A 13,808-nucleotide genomic window follows, 5' to 3' on the forward strand; every position below is an offset into this window, starting at 1 on the left:
GGCGGGGAGTGGAGGGTAGGGTCAGTGTCCGGGTCGAGGTAGGAGGCGCGAGGCTGGGGAAGAGGGTTCGGGCAGGAATGCGCAGCCCAGCGGGCCTCCGTGCACCGTTGCAGCGCGGTGACGGCGGCATGTGCGAGGGCCCGTCCCGCATCTCCGGGCCCATCCCCCCAGACCCTACTCTGTGTCCTGACTACTACCGGCGGCCGGCCTCAGGTGGGTTGCGGGTGCTGCGGGGGACTAAGCCTGAGGGTCCGCCCCCACTCCACCACTGAGCCCCACACTCCTCCCCGTCCCGCCCTTCAGCCCAAGGGCGCCTTGAGGGAAACGCGCTGAAGCTGGACCTGCTGACCTCGGACCGGGACCTAGATGCCACTGCTTCCCGTGGCCCCTGCATCAGTTCTGGAGCCAGAGAGATACTGGAGCGTGGCTGGCGTGGCGTGGGGGGCGTATTGCTGCAACTCGAAGGGATCTCCCTAGGTCCAGGGGCCTCTCCCAAGAGTAAGTGCTGGGAAGAAGGGGCAGCGAGGCAGACGGAGGCCAAAGGCTGAAATCAACAGCGGCTACTCCTCCTTCCCGGATCTGGGCTCAGACTTTGCCCCTCTGAGTCTCAGTTTCCCCATCCATAAAAGGAGAGGGGAATGCACTACCTCCTGGCAGGAGGCGACTGAATGAGGTAGTCCCCACGAAACCCTAGCTCAAGCTTCATGCATTCATGCATCAGTGTAACGTTGTTTATGGAGTGCCTACTGTGTGCCAGGCCGTACAGGTGCTAGGAAAATGCTTGAAGGCAAGCATAGACCTTCATCGAGTCAAGGTGGGAGACAATAAACAAAGGAAGAGATGAATATAATATACGAGATGATTGATGGTATACTTCACTATAGAAATGTAGAAAATAATCAGATATTTACTATGTAAGGAAGAGAACAAGGTAATGAGGTAGAGTATGTGTAGGGTCTAACTTAGACGGAGAGGTCAGGGAGACCTTCCTGTGGAGGGCAGGGTGTGGGCCTGTGTGTGAACTAGTGTAAGTTTGATTGCATGGGCCATATGTAGGGCAAAGCGTGGCAGCATCTTTTCCTCAGGGAAGAACCCTAAAGACCATGAGAAGGAGAACCTGAGGCGGATCAGGGAGATCCAGAGGCGCTTCCAAGAGCAGGAGCACGGCCGCCAGGAACAGGGCCAACCCAGGCCCCTGAAGGCTCTGTGGCGCTCACCCAAATATGACAAGGTGCAGTCCCGGGTCAAGGCCCAGTTGCAGGTATCTGCCTCAAGGAGCCAGAAGTATTGTCCATCTTGTTGGCCAACTCTAATCTGAGTTATGGGGAGGGAGGAAAATCATAGGGGAAGTAGGTAACAGAGGATTGAGGGACACCTGGCTCTGCTGCAGGGTGGGATTAGGGGCCTTCTCAGAAGTGGTGATGGCTGGGCTGATCCTGGTAGATAAATAGGAATTAGGCAAGGGGAGAGTGGAAGAGAACATTCCAGAGAGGGAACCTCACAGGTAGATGTCCCAAGACCAGAGGGGATGTGGACAGTGGGGATGCTACTAGGGACAGTTCACTGTGAGGGAAGAAAAGTACGAGGTTAGGTCAAGAAGTCAGCTGGACCCACATCATAAGGAGCGACATAAGCCACTTTTCAACCTTTATTTCTGAGAACAGTGGGAAGGGCAGGGGCAGGGGTATGGTAGTGGGGTTCTGTCTTGGGTATATAGTGGCACCATTCTTCTATCCATGGACTCAGAAGGAGGAACAGGATTGAGAGAAAAGACAAGGTCACACATGGACATGTTGAGGCAGAAGCATTTGTGGGACTCCCAGGGGGTGAGAGTATGTCCAGGAAGCAGATGGATATTCAGGTCTGGATCTCAGGAGTGAGACCCAGAAATTATTGATGATCAGGTTGAGCACAATGAGACCAAGGAAGTGACCCCCTGGGTTTGGGGGCTTGGAGGCTAGCCAACAGTGACCTTGGGGGGTCTAGAGCCAGGAAGCTTGGCTAGGAAGAAGAGAGTGGTAGCTAGACCAGGACTGAGGTAGGAGAGGTGGTTTGTCGTTTTCTTTTGTTTGTCATTTTCTTAAAGAGTGAAAGACTCACACATATTTAAATGTTGATGAGAAGTGCTCCTTTAAGAGAGAGGAGGCCCATAGAGATGGTGACAGAATGGTCCTGAGGAGCTGGAGGGACAGAGGCATGGTTTTGTGGCTTGAGACCCTGACTTCAGCCTGACTGATCCTTCTGCTATGCCCTGCCTTCCAGGAACGTGGTCCTGCCTCTGGGACAGAGCCTGCCCACTTCCTGCGGGCGCACTCCCGCTGTGGCCCTGGGCTCCCTCCGCCCCGTGTCCCTAGTCCCCAACTGACCCCACCAGGTCCCAAAGCTAAGGTGAGAGGATGTGTGGGACTGGAAGGTGGTTGGAAAGGGATCCTGGGAGGGAGTGCAGGGGCACAACACAGTGCTGTCTGCCCCTATCATGCTTGCCATGTCTTGCAGGCGCCAGGCCTAGGTGTGGACTTCATTAGTCACAATGCCCAAGCTGCCAAGAGGGCGCCCCGGCGGCATTCTCGCTCACTGCAGGTCCTGGCACAGGTGCTGGAGCAGCAACGGCAAGCCCAGGAGCACTACAATGCCACACAGAAGGGACATGTGCCCCATTAGTAGGTCTTATTGTTCATCATCCAGGGTGAGGGATGTCTGTGGAGGGTGGGAGCAATCGCTGCCCAGGGTCATCAACCCTGAGCCTGTGCATCCACAGCTTGTTGGAGCGCAGGGATCTGTGGCGGCGGGAGGCTGAGGCCCGCCAGCATAGCCAGCCAGATCCTGCCGTGCCCCCTGGCCACACTTGCATGCCTGAGGACCAGCGGCTGGAGACACTGAGCAATCTGCTCCAGAGTGAGTACTTGGGTAAGGGAGTCTGGATGGGGAGCCCACTGGGGACCATGCACCCCTGCTCAGCAATCACTGTTCCTGGTCCCCCTATAGGCCAGAGCCAGCTGCTCCGTGAGCTGGTGCTGCTGCCTGCTGGGGCAGACTCACTAAGAGCCCAGGGCCACCGTGCTGAGCTGGACCGGAAGCTGGTACAGGTAGAAGAGGCCATCAAGATCTTTTCCCGACCCAAAGTCTTCGTGAAGATGGATGCCTGAGCCCCTTTGTGGGGGTAGGGCAGGGAGGTCCATGCTGAGGATCGCCACATGGCTGCAAAGGGCAGGGTCAGGCCCCATCTTTAATTGGAGGTCTAAAGATAGGAGTTGTGAGGTGGGCAGTATCCCTAGAGCATTCTTCCCAGCCACCAGGTGCTGCAGAAATGCCATCCCAGCCTTTTAACCCCTTTATCAAAATTAAACCTATTGTACACAGTGGAGTTTGTTTTCATAAGAGGTTTTCTTACCCTAGAAATGCCAAGCCCGGTGGCCCTCCTGCTGCTTGACTGCAGGAAGCTCTCCTGCTGCCCTTATTATTCCTGTTTTGTTCAGGGCACAAGGCAAGCTGTGAGATCAGGGAGAAGGCTGGGGCTGGGACACAGAAGGACCATGACTGCATCTGTAGAAAACCTTTAATGTTCCCCAGGCTGAGAGGGCCCTGTGAGCAAGCTGAAACCGCCACTGGGAAGTCCTTGCCATGTCCCTAGAGTGGTAAGGGGCTGCATCCTTGCCTGTCAGAGGCTGAAGCCACTACCATCTCCTCGGATGCTACTCCCCCAGCCAGAGCTGGCCTGCTCCTGGTTATCCAGGGAGGGCAGAGAGGTGCGGGCAGCAGAAAGTAGGCAGCCAGGGTGTAGGTCCCAGCATGGAGGCCCCTGGGACAGCCCATTAGAACAGGAAGGCTGGCGGTTCTCAATGACCAGGTCACTGCTGTCTTCATCGCTATCAGGCTCAGCAGTCCCAGGCCCTGCAGAGGGAGGCCCTGTCAGATGCCCAGACACCCCACGCACCACATTATTGCGCTGGTTGGCGGGCTTGACAGTGACGATGAGGTTATGGCTGTTGGCAACCATCATGTCTGTCACTTGGTCCAAAGTCTTCCCAGCCACCTCGATGCCATTGACCTCGAGGATCTCATCACTGACCGCCAGCAGCCCTGTACTCTCAGCCAGGCCTCCACGCACCAGGCGGGAAATGAAAATGCCTGGAACCCTCTCCAGGCCCTGGGGAGCCACGCGCACACTCATGCCATCTCGGATGTAGAAGCCCAGGGGGCGGTCTGAACCGTGCTTGTGCAGACGGACCCGTCGGTGGGTCTCAGGCAGTAGGTCCACATCTATGACTGAGGACACCTGGCGGAAGTCTTGGGGCAGGCTGATAAACAGGGGTGGCCGGGTGCGCAGGGGTGCCACTGGCCGCAGCAGGAGCCCTTTCTTGCGCCGTTGCAGAGAGTTGGAGGCAAAAGCCAGGCCGCTGGAGTCAGCTTCTGCTGCAGGAGAGGGGGGGTGGTGCTGAGATCAGAGACCCTGCTCTCCCACTTGGGCCCTTTACAGGGGGCACTGTATTTCCTACCACTTAGAGGTCAGGAGAAGGTCAGGGACTGCAGAGGGTGAAGCCTGGACGCCCTGGGCATGGACTAACCCTTGTAGACCTGCCCCATCACCTTACCCCACAGAGGCTGCCCACTGTACCCCATCCTCCTCACCCCGCTTCTGCACCAGTAGGCGCAGTGGCGGAGGCCCGCTGGTCAGGGCCCGGTGCAGGCTATCGTCGTTGGTGAGGGGCAGCAGGTCGCCGTGAGCATCCGTATAGCCAAGCAGCACGTCCAGGCCTGGAATCTGGTGCACCGCACGCAGCAACCGCGAGAACTCCTGGAAGCCGCTCACCGAAGCGCGGGGCAGTGCGAAACGTCGGAACTCAGCGTCAAACTGGAGACCGGGGGTGGGGGGATAAAAAAAGGTCAGGGCGGAGCCTGCGCCCCTTTCTCACCACAGGTCCGAGGCTGGTAGGGATAGGAAAGAAAGGGCTGCCGCAAAAGCTACAGCCTTAAGCCCAGACCTCAGCTCCAGTGCAAGGGACGCTGTCCAAGGTCTTTTCCCCGCCCTCCAGGTACCCAGGGCACAGAGGGACTCTGGAAGCTAGCAGTAGAAGGAAGGAAGATGGATAGGGGAAGGCGAGCAGAAAAGCAGAATGGGAAGCGGAAGATGGAGGAGAGAAAGAGATGATGGGGACCAAGGAGCCGGGAAGGGAGAAAGAGGGAATTGGGAGTGCCTAAGGCCGAGGCCGGGGCCGGAGGTGCCCTTACTTTGCTTTTCACCTCGACGATGCTATCGGGACTGCGCGCCGGAGTCCTCTGCTGCCTGGCCATGGCGGGGCTGGGCGGGCCGGGGACGGTGCCCCAAGCGGCCCGCCGAAGCGCAGGTGCACAGTCCGGCCGGCACGCCCGCGCCTCCCCGCCCTCGTATAACTTCGTATAATGTATGCTATACGAAGTTATTACGAGGGGTGAGAGAATAAAGGTGTTTAAGGCAAGGGAAGCCCCATCTTTAAAAAAAAAAAAAAGTCTTGTATAATATATGCCTGGTGACAGTCAAGTGCAGGCTTGACAATAGTCGTTTACTTTTTTATTTGCCCAGAATAAATAATGATTATTTCTGTATGTGGAGAAAAAAATTATGTTTCTACCATTATGATATCAACACGCCAATGACAAAAGGGAAGGAGACTGAAAGAGCACTTTTTGGAATGAATAATAATAATAACAATAATGGTAATAATTTAATGCCTGGCCAGGGCGGGGCTGGGCGGGCCGGGGACGGTGCCCCAAGCGGCCCGCCGAAGCGCAGGTGCACAGTCCGGCCGGCACGCCCGCGCCTCCCCGCCCCTGGCTGTAGCACTCGCCCCGCCCTACCATCCGGACCATGACGTCAAGGGGGCGGTGATGGAGAGTGGAACGCGGAGTCCATGTTTCCTAGGAAACGGAGGTGTGGGTGAAGAGTCGTCCTCTGTTTTGACGTCATTACGCTAGGTCCGCGCGTCCCGGGAGCCGAGGGAGGGGGCTCGGCCAATCCGAGGGGAGAGTGAGGGAAGTGACATTTATCGAGGGCTGTGTACTTGTTATTTCCACTGGGCTTACAAGACTGCGCATTTTGTAGATAAAGAAACTGAGTCATAATAAAATTTGCTGAACCCCTCGGGGATCACACGGGGCTGAAGTGGCATCGCGCCAACCTGCTCGGACCACCCTCACAAGAGCCTGCGGCCCCGGATTCCTCTCCATCCGGGTCAGCCCTTGGTTCTTTCCTTTCAGGTATTATAGGAGTCTTTACCAACGGTCAAACGCCGGGCCGCTGCTCGGAGAAATGCCCCGATAAGAGTAAACGGGCCGTTGGGGCCGGCCCGGTGGCGCACTGCTATAGTGCGCCGCTTGAGAAGCGCGGCGGCGCTCCCGCGAGGGTTCGGATCCCACATACAGACCTGTTCCCGCTCACTGGCTGAGCGAGGCGCGGGAGCAACACCGAGGGTTGCGATCCCGTTGCCGGGACGGTCCGGTACGGGGGCGACACTGAGGGTTGCGATCCGTTGCCGGACACAGAAAAAGACAAAAAAAAAAAAAAAAAGAGTAAACGGGCCGCTATCCTGCTGACCGAGCAGGAGTCTGTATACAAGTTCCCGAACTGGACACCCTCGTGCGCACGCGCGGGCGCGCCTGTGGGCGGGGCCTTGGCCTCAGGTTCCGCCCAACTGTCACGCGCTTCCTCTTCCGACCAGAGGTGGGGCGGCGGCGTCCGCGGGAAATCCAGGCCTGCAGTGTTCGGCTAGGTACAGCGCGGGAATGGCAGGCCCGGGGAGCCTGGTCCTGCGGCCCTGGATTCGAGAGCTGATTCTGGGGTCAGATGCTCTCTCAAGTCCACGGGTCGGGCAGCTGCTCGAGGTGAGCCCCCTCACAGGGCCTGGAGACCGGGGCGGGGGCCCAGCGCGGTGGGATTGATGCCGGTTGCCGTCGTCAGGTACTTCAGGAGGCCAAGGCCCCGGGCCCATCCCACGCCCCTGACGCACCTGATGTCGGGGCCATGCTGCTTGTGTCCGACGGGACCTACAGTATCCGATGCTTCGTGACGCGGGAAGCCCTGGACACCTCGGCCTGGTGAGAGAAGTGCCAGGGGCTCGAGAGGCCGGAGTCCAGCCAGAGAGCCCGAGGTGGGCGGGCCCTGGAGAGGAGGGGGCGAGGCTTGTGTTCTTGCGGGGCTGGGCAGTGAAGGTCGCGCTCGCTTTAGGGAGGAGAAGGAATTCGGCTTCCGCGGGGCAGAGGGCCGGTTGCTACTGCTGCAGGACTGCGGGGTCCACATCCATGTCGCCGAGGGTGGCGCGGTGAGTGGTAAGGCTGGCTTGGGAGGATTACTGGACCTGGCTCTTCGTGACAACTCCTGAGACCCGCCCCTGAACTCTTCCAGCCCGCAGAATTCTATCTCCAGGTGGACCGCTTCAGCCTGCTGCCCAGTGAGCAGTCCCGCGTCCGGGTACCTGGTTGGTAAGTTATGCCTCCACTGTCCAACAACTTTCCCCACCCAGGCCTGGCTGGCATTGGTATAGGCTTTCTGGGTGGGAAGGCTTGGGCCCCCAGTAACATTACCTACCACCCTCCTCTTTTTCCCAGCAACCAGGACCTGGAAGTGCAGAAAAAACTCTATGACTACCTTGAGTGAGTCTGGGATTGGGTTCTGGGGCCCAGTGTGGTCTGGTCAGGGGATGGCAAATCTGGGTAGACAGGTCTCAGGATTGTCTACAATCCTGAGGCCTGTCCACTCTTTCCTGTAGGGAGCACCTTTCAGAGTCCACCTCCCCCAATGCAGGTACTGGTAGGGGGTGACCCTAACTCCCTGTGGAGTGATCTCTCAGGCCTTAAGCCCTCATCCCTCCTACCCTACCATCCCTTCTCTTTGAGCCTCAGTCTATCCTCTGGTGGCCTGCCCCCAGGCCTATCACTGTCCCAGCTTCTGGATGAGGTGAAGGAGGACCAGGAACATCAGGGGGCGCTAGTGCACCTGGCTGAGAGCTGCCTGATGCTGGCAGGCCCTTGCACAACACCCCCTCTCACCCGCTGGGCTGCCTCACGCTGCAGGGCCACGGTCAGTTTGGAGCTTCCCTTGGAGGTGTCAGGGTGAGAAGTTGGGCAAGGGCCAGACTGAGAGTTCACATCCCACAGGGAGAAGCTGGATATACTGTCCCCAGCATAATGCTGCATATCTCTAAGAATGACCAGCAAATTCTGAGCTCTCTGGGCCGAGGTCAGAGGGCACAAAGTAAGGGGGACTGGAGAGGTTAAGGTGGAAATACCTGGGGCCCAGGGCCCAGAATGCCGATAAACCTCCCCTGAACCTCCAGGCCCTGAGCTGCCTGCACCAGACCCGGCTCTGCAGGATATCTCTCCGACCCTGATCTCCTCTCCTTCTTCCTCACCCAGTTCCTCAGGTAAGATGGTGCTCAGGCCATAAGCACTCACTGCTGTCTCTCAATAGTGTGGATACTGGGCTGCACAGGATGCTGTGTAAAAGGGTGAATAGCAGGTGGGGGCTGAACACAGTCCCTGCAGGCCCTCCTGAGCTCACAGACCACTCAGCTGGTCTAAGCTGAGAGGGCTGTGCCCACACTGAATCCCTTCCTCCCCAGGAACCCCTGCCTTACCCAGCCATATGCCATCAGAGGAAAGCGGTGCCAGCATCAGCCTTCTGCCTGCTCTGTCCTTGGCTGCTCCAGACCCAGTGCAGAGGGGCAGCTCCCAGGCCCTACCAGCCATCTGTTCAGCCCCTGGACCCCTGCCCCTCAGCTCCCCACACCCCAGCCATTCATCCAACTCCTCACTTCCAAGCTGCAGCCCCAGTCTCTTGCCACTTGGCCATGTCCCCAATCCACACCAGGCCCATATGACCAGCACCCACAAACCTAGTCTGGAGTTCAAAGAGCTAGGCTTGCCTACCAAGAACCTGCAGCCTTCTCCAAGGACTAGAGCCACCAAGGGAGCTCAGGAGTCCTGCCCTGTCTGGGTGAGCATAGCCCCTCTACAAACTGGAAGGCAGAATGGGGACATCCTTGAGTATGGCTGGGAGATGGGTTGGGGTAGCCTTGAATGAGATTAGCAGTCCTTGTTGGACCCTCCCCAGACACCACGCCCCTTTCAGGACACCCCAAAGAGACATCGTGATGGTTCCACCTTCCAATATGAATACAAGCCACCGTGCACCTCGCTCTGTGCCCAGGTCCAAGCTGCCAGGTGAGTGCTTGGGGCTGCCCCCACTCTGCTGGTCACCAGTCCTGAGCTACATTGACCTGCAGCATGGTTTCTTCCCAGGCTCCCTCCCCAGCTCGTGGCCTGGGCCTTGCACTTTCTGATGGAGCCACAGCCGGAGTCTGAACTAACTCAGGTGTGAGGGGTCATGCGGGCACATTGGAGGATATGTGTACACAGGCCCAAGCCCGGGGGTGGACAAACAGTGCTCCATACTCTAATTTCTTTGAGTTTTTTAATAAAATAATCTCATGCAGCAGGAGAGGAGAGGATCAGGGGTTGGGGCCGCCGCCTCTTTGGTCTGTGGCTGGGGAGGGTGGGCTCTGCTCAGGGCTGGAGGGATCTGTGGGCTGTGGGGGCAGAGGCTCGGTCCCAAGGCCAGATCCTGTGAGGGGAAAGAGGGAGAGAAGGGTCAGGGTGGTCTGGGCTGAGCAGTCCTGCCATCCTCCTAGCTGGCCCCAGCCCCCTCTTACCTAGGCTTGGAGACAGGGGTGCCTCAAGCTTCGGCCTACGCTTGAGGACAGGAGAGCGCTGCAGCCGCAGGGGCCGTTCTACAGAACATAAAAAGGATTAGGGAGGGTTGCTAAGGGATGGCTGACTGTCCATCCCCAACCCCTCTCCCCCACCTCCAGTGTACCCAAACAAGTGTGCACATACACTGTGGCCTTCAGAACTTCTCCCATCCCCTGCATCCTCCCACCCCTGGCAGAGGTTACTCTTCAGGAGGTGGAGCCAGGGCTTGTTATCAAACTCTTGCACCTGGCCTTCTAGCTCCCTGGTTTTCTGAGCCCTCATACCACTGGTGGCCCTCTCCAAGGACCAGAGCCACCACCAAGGGAGCCAGGAGCCCACTCTCCCCCATCTCTTGCACTCAGGCACCCATGGAAGTGTCTCCCCTCACCAGCAGGGGTCTGGAGCTGGTCCTCATGCACAGACACTGCTCGTCGCCCTGCCGATAGAGGCCGCGGCCTCAGCTGGCCATCTGGGGGAGGCCAGGGTGTCAGGGTATGGTCCGAACAGCTGCCCCCACTCCAGCCCTTGCCTCCCACCTTCAGGATCCCTAGAGGAGCTGAGTTCCCAGCAGGGATTCCTCCAGTCCCCAGCCCAAGAGCGGGGTGGGGGTAGGGTGCCTACCTACCTTCATTCCTAGGGCCCAAGCAAGGGTCCTCAGGGAGGCCCAGGCTGTCTGGGGAGGGGCTGGCTCTTGGGCTGGGACAAGGGGTGGGGGGCCCTGGACCATCCTGTTGGCCCCAACCACGGCCCCTGAGCTCTGCATTCAGCTGCTGCCCCAGTGTCTTCCAGGTGGTGGACTCAGGCCCATGGCCCCCTGGGCCAGGTCTGCACGAGGGGTCTGCAGGGAGAAGGGTGTCAGCCAAGACCTGGGCCAGGCCTTGGAGATGGGTCTAAGCAATGGTCTGACCCCCTCCTGCCTTTCCCAACACCCACCCCACCCCACACCCACAACACACACAGTGGCCCACACTCACCAGCAGACACAGAGTGGGTGCGGGACTTGATTGAGATGGGAGGGGTCTCCGTGGAACTGTCCATAATGTCACCTGCAAGGTGGGGCTGGGGGCTCAGGCACCAGACTTTGGAGGTGAAAGAAAAACCTGGCCTCTCTCCCTCCTCCCCCAGGAGAGCAAGTGCCTTGGGGACACTATCTCTATGGACACCCCCTTACCCCCAAATATACTGCCCTACCCAGGGTCCCACTTACCATCCGAGCCAGCTTTCTTGATCTCGCCATCTTTGCTCTGTGGGAAACAGGGCAGTCAAACTCCAGCCCTGTCCCCTGTCATCCTAGCCTTGTCCTATTGTTCATTCTTGTTCTTATAACCCAGCCACAGAATGCCCATCATGGGTTGAGCAAGAACATGACAAACCCAGTGCTTACCCTTGAGCTCACAGTCTGGGAAAGTGGACACTTGGCACACAGAAACATGCATATGCATGCACATTCATAGACACTTACTTAGATAACGTGATTTCTTAATTCTGTGATGCACTTTCCACACTTTAATATTTTTAAATTCAGGCCAAGTCTCAATTCATGTAAGTTTTTCCTGAAAAGCTATTAAATGGATGGGACATAGGGCTGTGGTCCTTTGGGGGGGGGGGCAGCTGGCTGGTAAGAGGATTGGAACCCTTGACCTTGGTGTCATCAAGGCTTTGATTCTTATTAGGGACTGTGATCAGAGAGTGATATTAGCGGGCCGGCCCCGTGGCTCACTCGGGAGAGTGCGGTGCTGACAACACCAAGGCCACGGGTTCGGATCCCATATAGGGATGGCCGGTTTGCTCACTGGGTGAGCGTGGTGCTGACAACACCAAGTCAAGGGTTAAGATCCCCTTACCGGTCATCTTTTAAAAAAAAAAAAAAAAGAGTGATATTAGCAAGTTGGCCGTGGAAGGGAGTCAGGGAAGGTCCACAGGGATGGCAGAGGGGGAACCTGGTATAACCCCTGATGGGAGACAAAGAAGGCAGAGAGAAGACCCAGACCAAGGAATGTGTGTAGAGGCTCTGAGATGCACCCAAGGGAGGAGGGCAGTGAGGTCTAAGGTGACCGGGGCCAAGACCCCACAGGGCCTTGAAGCAGGTCTAGGAGTCTGGACAATATCTTGAGAGGAGGCCTCTGGAGGACTTGTTTCAAGTACAGGTGACAAGTTCAAGTTTGTTAGATCTGCAGAGAGAAGACTTTCCCAGTTCCAAGAAAGAGGTATCAGTGGTCTGGGCCAGGGCGGAAGCCAGGAGGGAAGAAAGGTTGAATCTGATGACTATTGAGGGGAGTGAGTGAAACTATAATGATTAGACTTATCTATGTGTCATGAGTCTCCTCCCTCCTGGTCACACATCACCCACAGACTGCCACATGCCACTTGCCCCCTCAATTCACATTCGTGTCACACACACAAACACACACACCCCACAACTCACTTGCTTCCTCTTGCCTTCAGCACCCCCACTGCCTCGGCTTACACCGATCCTCTGCAACATCACTTGTACCCGCTGTTCAAAGGATGGGGCAAGCTCTGTGTCTCCCCGCTCCAGGGGTCGCCGCTAGGGATAGAGATGCCCAAGTTGGGAAAGAGCCCACTGCACTCAGTTCCAGAAGAGCCCTCACGCTGCTGTCACCAGGCCTCACCTTATCGGGTCTGGCACCCAGTGTGGCCTCTTCCTCCTCCTCGGCAGGTAGCAGTATCATGGAGTAGGCCTTGCTGTCCCGTGTGTAGCGAGGCCGACTCCTGCGGGCAGGGTCAGGGCTGCTGGTGCCCCCCTCAGCCCCACCAGGCTCCTCACCACGACCTGGACGGGCTGGTGGCCGCAGCAGATCCCCAAGTGTGGTTTTTCGGGTGCGGGGAGCTGCCCCAGGGCTGGTCTCTAGATCAGGTCGTGGACCCCGTGTTGAACGAGGCTTCTTGAAGGCAAAGAGGGTACCCAGCTTCTTTCTCAATGTACGGGGCACAGGAGTGGCACCCCCTTCGGTGGCCGGGTCCTCCTCGGGGGCCCAGCTGTGGGGACAACCAGCAGTGAATGAGAAAGCTCATGGGACATCCCACCCTCTCCCTCCCCCTGCAACTGCCCCTCACTCACAGGCGATCCTGCTGGATCAACCTTTTGGAGAAGAATTCCTCCACGCCCTCATCCACGCGGGCACTGAGCCCATTCCCTTCCTGCGGCAGGGCTGGGGGCACCTGGGGGACACCATGGGGTCAGGAGTCAGGGCTGAGTGCAACTGTGGTTCTCCCCACTTCCCCTGCCCAGCAGCTTGGTCTGGGTAACTCCAGAACCCCAGAACTGGGGTGACCCTAGGGGACTGCCAATACAAGCCCTCCCACTTGCTGGACAGAGATGCTGGATATCATGAACTCCCTCACCCACTCCTGGCCCAGGGCGCACACACCCAGCGCACACCTGTTCTTGTCCCACGGAATATCCTACACGCCAAGCCAGCCGGTCACTAGCAGGCTACTACCCCCCGCCTCAGGTCACAATTTCTCACTTGCCACCCCCTCTGCTTCAAACAGTTCCCTGCAGAACACCCCCACCCCCACCTCGCCTGGCCTGCTGCCGGCTCAGTGGTGCCGGCTGCTGCGTCAGACCCTCTGGGGGGCCTCAAACCAGCTTCTCCCCCGCTTCCGCCAGTGCCCACTGCCCCCGCCGACACCCAGCCTACATACACATCTTCCCACACATGCACCCGCCGGACTGCAGCAGACGCAGGATTGTCCCCGCAGCCCTGCTGCCCAGCATCTTTCAGTGACCCTGGGAGAGGGAGGGCAAGACAGACATCCTCTCTCGCACATCCACCGATGCAGCGGGCCACCCTGAGGCAGAGACCTACGCCCAGACGCACCCTGAACCAAACCCGCACAGGCATAGCCTGGGGTGGGGGGTGGCCAGGAGGAAGCCAGGAAGCTACTGCGGCCGCACGACCAGGTGGCATTGGGCCCCCACAACCCGCCTTCCTGCCCACCAACACCAGTGAGGAGCGACTGGGCCACCCACGACCCCCGATTACACGAGTTCTGGAGTGGGGAAGGTTGCTCACCTGGGGGCCCCCGGGCGGCGGGCGGTGGTGGTGCTGGCGGCGCGG

At 58.4% G+C, this 13,808-nt stretch overlaps 4 protein-coding genes across 8 annotated transcripts in view; 2 read left to right on the forward strand and 2 right to left on the reverse strand.

Annotated features, from left to right (window-relative positions):
• Window positions 1–101: 101 nt before the first annotated feature.
• Window positions 102–3,364, forward strand: LOC103586301 (enkurin domain-containing protein 1). The gene is made up of 7 exons (XM_008567545.1): window positions 102–213; window positions 304–498; window positions 1,086–1,261; window positions 2,263–2,388; window positions 2,497–2,660; window positions 2,759–2,895; window positions 2,986–3,364. Exons 1-7 carry the CDS (start codon window positions 129–131, stop codon window positions 3,144–3,146), a joined length of 1,044 nt encoding a protein of 347 aa, XP_008565767.1. The 5' UTR covers window positions 102–128; the 3' UTR covers window positions 3,147–3,364.
• Window positions 3,365–3,538: 174 nt separating this feature from the next.
• PARD6A (par-6 family cell polarity regulator alpha) lies at window positions 3,539–5,309 on the reverse strand. Its single transcript, XM_008567556.1, has 3 exons — window positions 5,230–5,309; window positions 4,630–4,852; window positions 3,539–4,413 (listed from the first exon to the last, which is right to left on the reverse strand). Exons 1-3 carry the CDS (start codon window positions 5,290–5,292, stop codon window positions 3,659–3,661), a joined length of 1,041 nt encoding a protein of 346 aa, XP_008565778.1. The 5' UTR covers window positions 5,293–5,309; the 3' UTR covers window positions 3,539–3,658.
• Window positions 5,310–6,221: 912 nt separating this feature from the next.
• On the forward strand, window positions 6,222–9,469 carry ACD (adrenocortical dysplasia homolog (mouse)). 5 transcript variants are annotated; one of them, XM_008567580.1, is made up of 13 exons: window positions 6,222–6,234; window positions 6,698–6,858; window positions 6,935–7,071; window positions 7,202–7,295; window positions 7,379–7,455; window positions 7,582–7,626; window positions 7,743–7,777; window positions 7,902–8,053; window positions 8,131–8,227; window positions 8,310–8,396; window positions 8,595–8,968; window positions 9,104–9,195; window positions 9,274–9,469. In XM_008567580.1, the coding sequence occupies exons 2-13, from the start codon at window positions 6,760–6,762 to the stop codon at window positions 9,350–9,352; spliced, it is 1,368 nt and encodes a 455-aa protein (XP_008565802.1). In that variant the 5' UTR covers window positions 6,222–6,234; window positions 6,698–6,759; the 3' UTR covers window positions 9,353–9,469. The 5 variants fall into 5 exon arrangements, with proteins under 5 accessions (XP_008565802.1, XP_008565791.1, XP_008565796.1 ...); XM_008567569.1 differs by lacking the exon at window positions 7,202–7,295 and having other exon boundaries at window positions 7,743–8,053; XM_008567574.1 differs by lacking the exon at window positions 7,202–7,295 and having other exon boundaries at window positions 7,743–8,053; window positions 8,131–8,212.
• RLTPR (RGD motif, leucine rich repeats, tropomodulin domain and proline-rich containing) overlaps window positions 9,432–13,808 on the reverse strand; it is a 12,811-nt gene continuing 8,434 nt past the window's right edge. The window contains exons 29-38 of the mRNA XM_008567771.1: window positions 13,764–13,802; window positions 12,806–12,906; window positions 12,357–12,723; window positions 12,149–12,271; window positions 10,931–10,967; window positions 10,698–10,769; window positions 10,349–10,561; window positions 10,112–10,192; window positions 9,684–9,761; window positions 9,432–9,595 (exon numbers count right to left, since the gene is read on the reverse strand). Of these exons, the coding sequence (XP_008565993.1) occupies window positions 9,483–9,595; window positions 9,684–9,761; window positions 10,112–10,192; window positions 10,349–10,561; window positions 10,698–10,769; window positions 10,931–10,967; window positions 12,149–12,271; window positions 12,357–12,723; window positions 12,806–12,906; window positions 13,764–13,802 (1,224 nt within the window). The 3' untranslated portion in view covers window positions 9,432–9,482. The remainder of the gene's footprint in view (window positions 9,596–9,683; window positions 9,762–10,111; window positions 10,193–10,348; window positions 10,562–10,697; window positions 10,770–10,930; window positions 10,968–12,148; window positions 12,272–12,356; window positions 12,724–12,805; window positions 12,907–13,763; window positions 13,803–13,808) is intronic.

Source organism: Galeopterus variegatus, unplaced genomic scaffold (assembly GCF_000696425.1).
Source record: "Galeopterus variegatus unplaced genomic scaffold, G_variegatus-3.0.2 Scaffold18, whole genome shotgun sequence".
In the NCBI taxonomy this organism is placed as follows: Eukaryota; Metazoa; Chordata; class Mammalia; order Dermoptera; family Cynocephalidae; genus Galeopterus; species Galeopterus variegatus.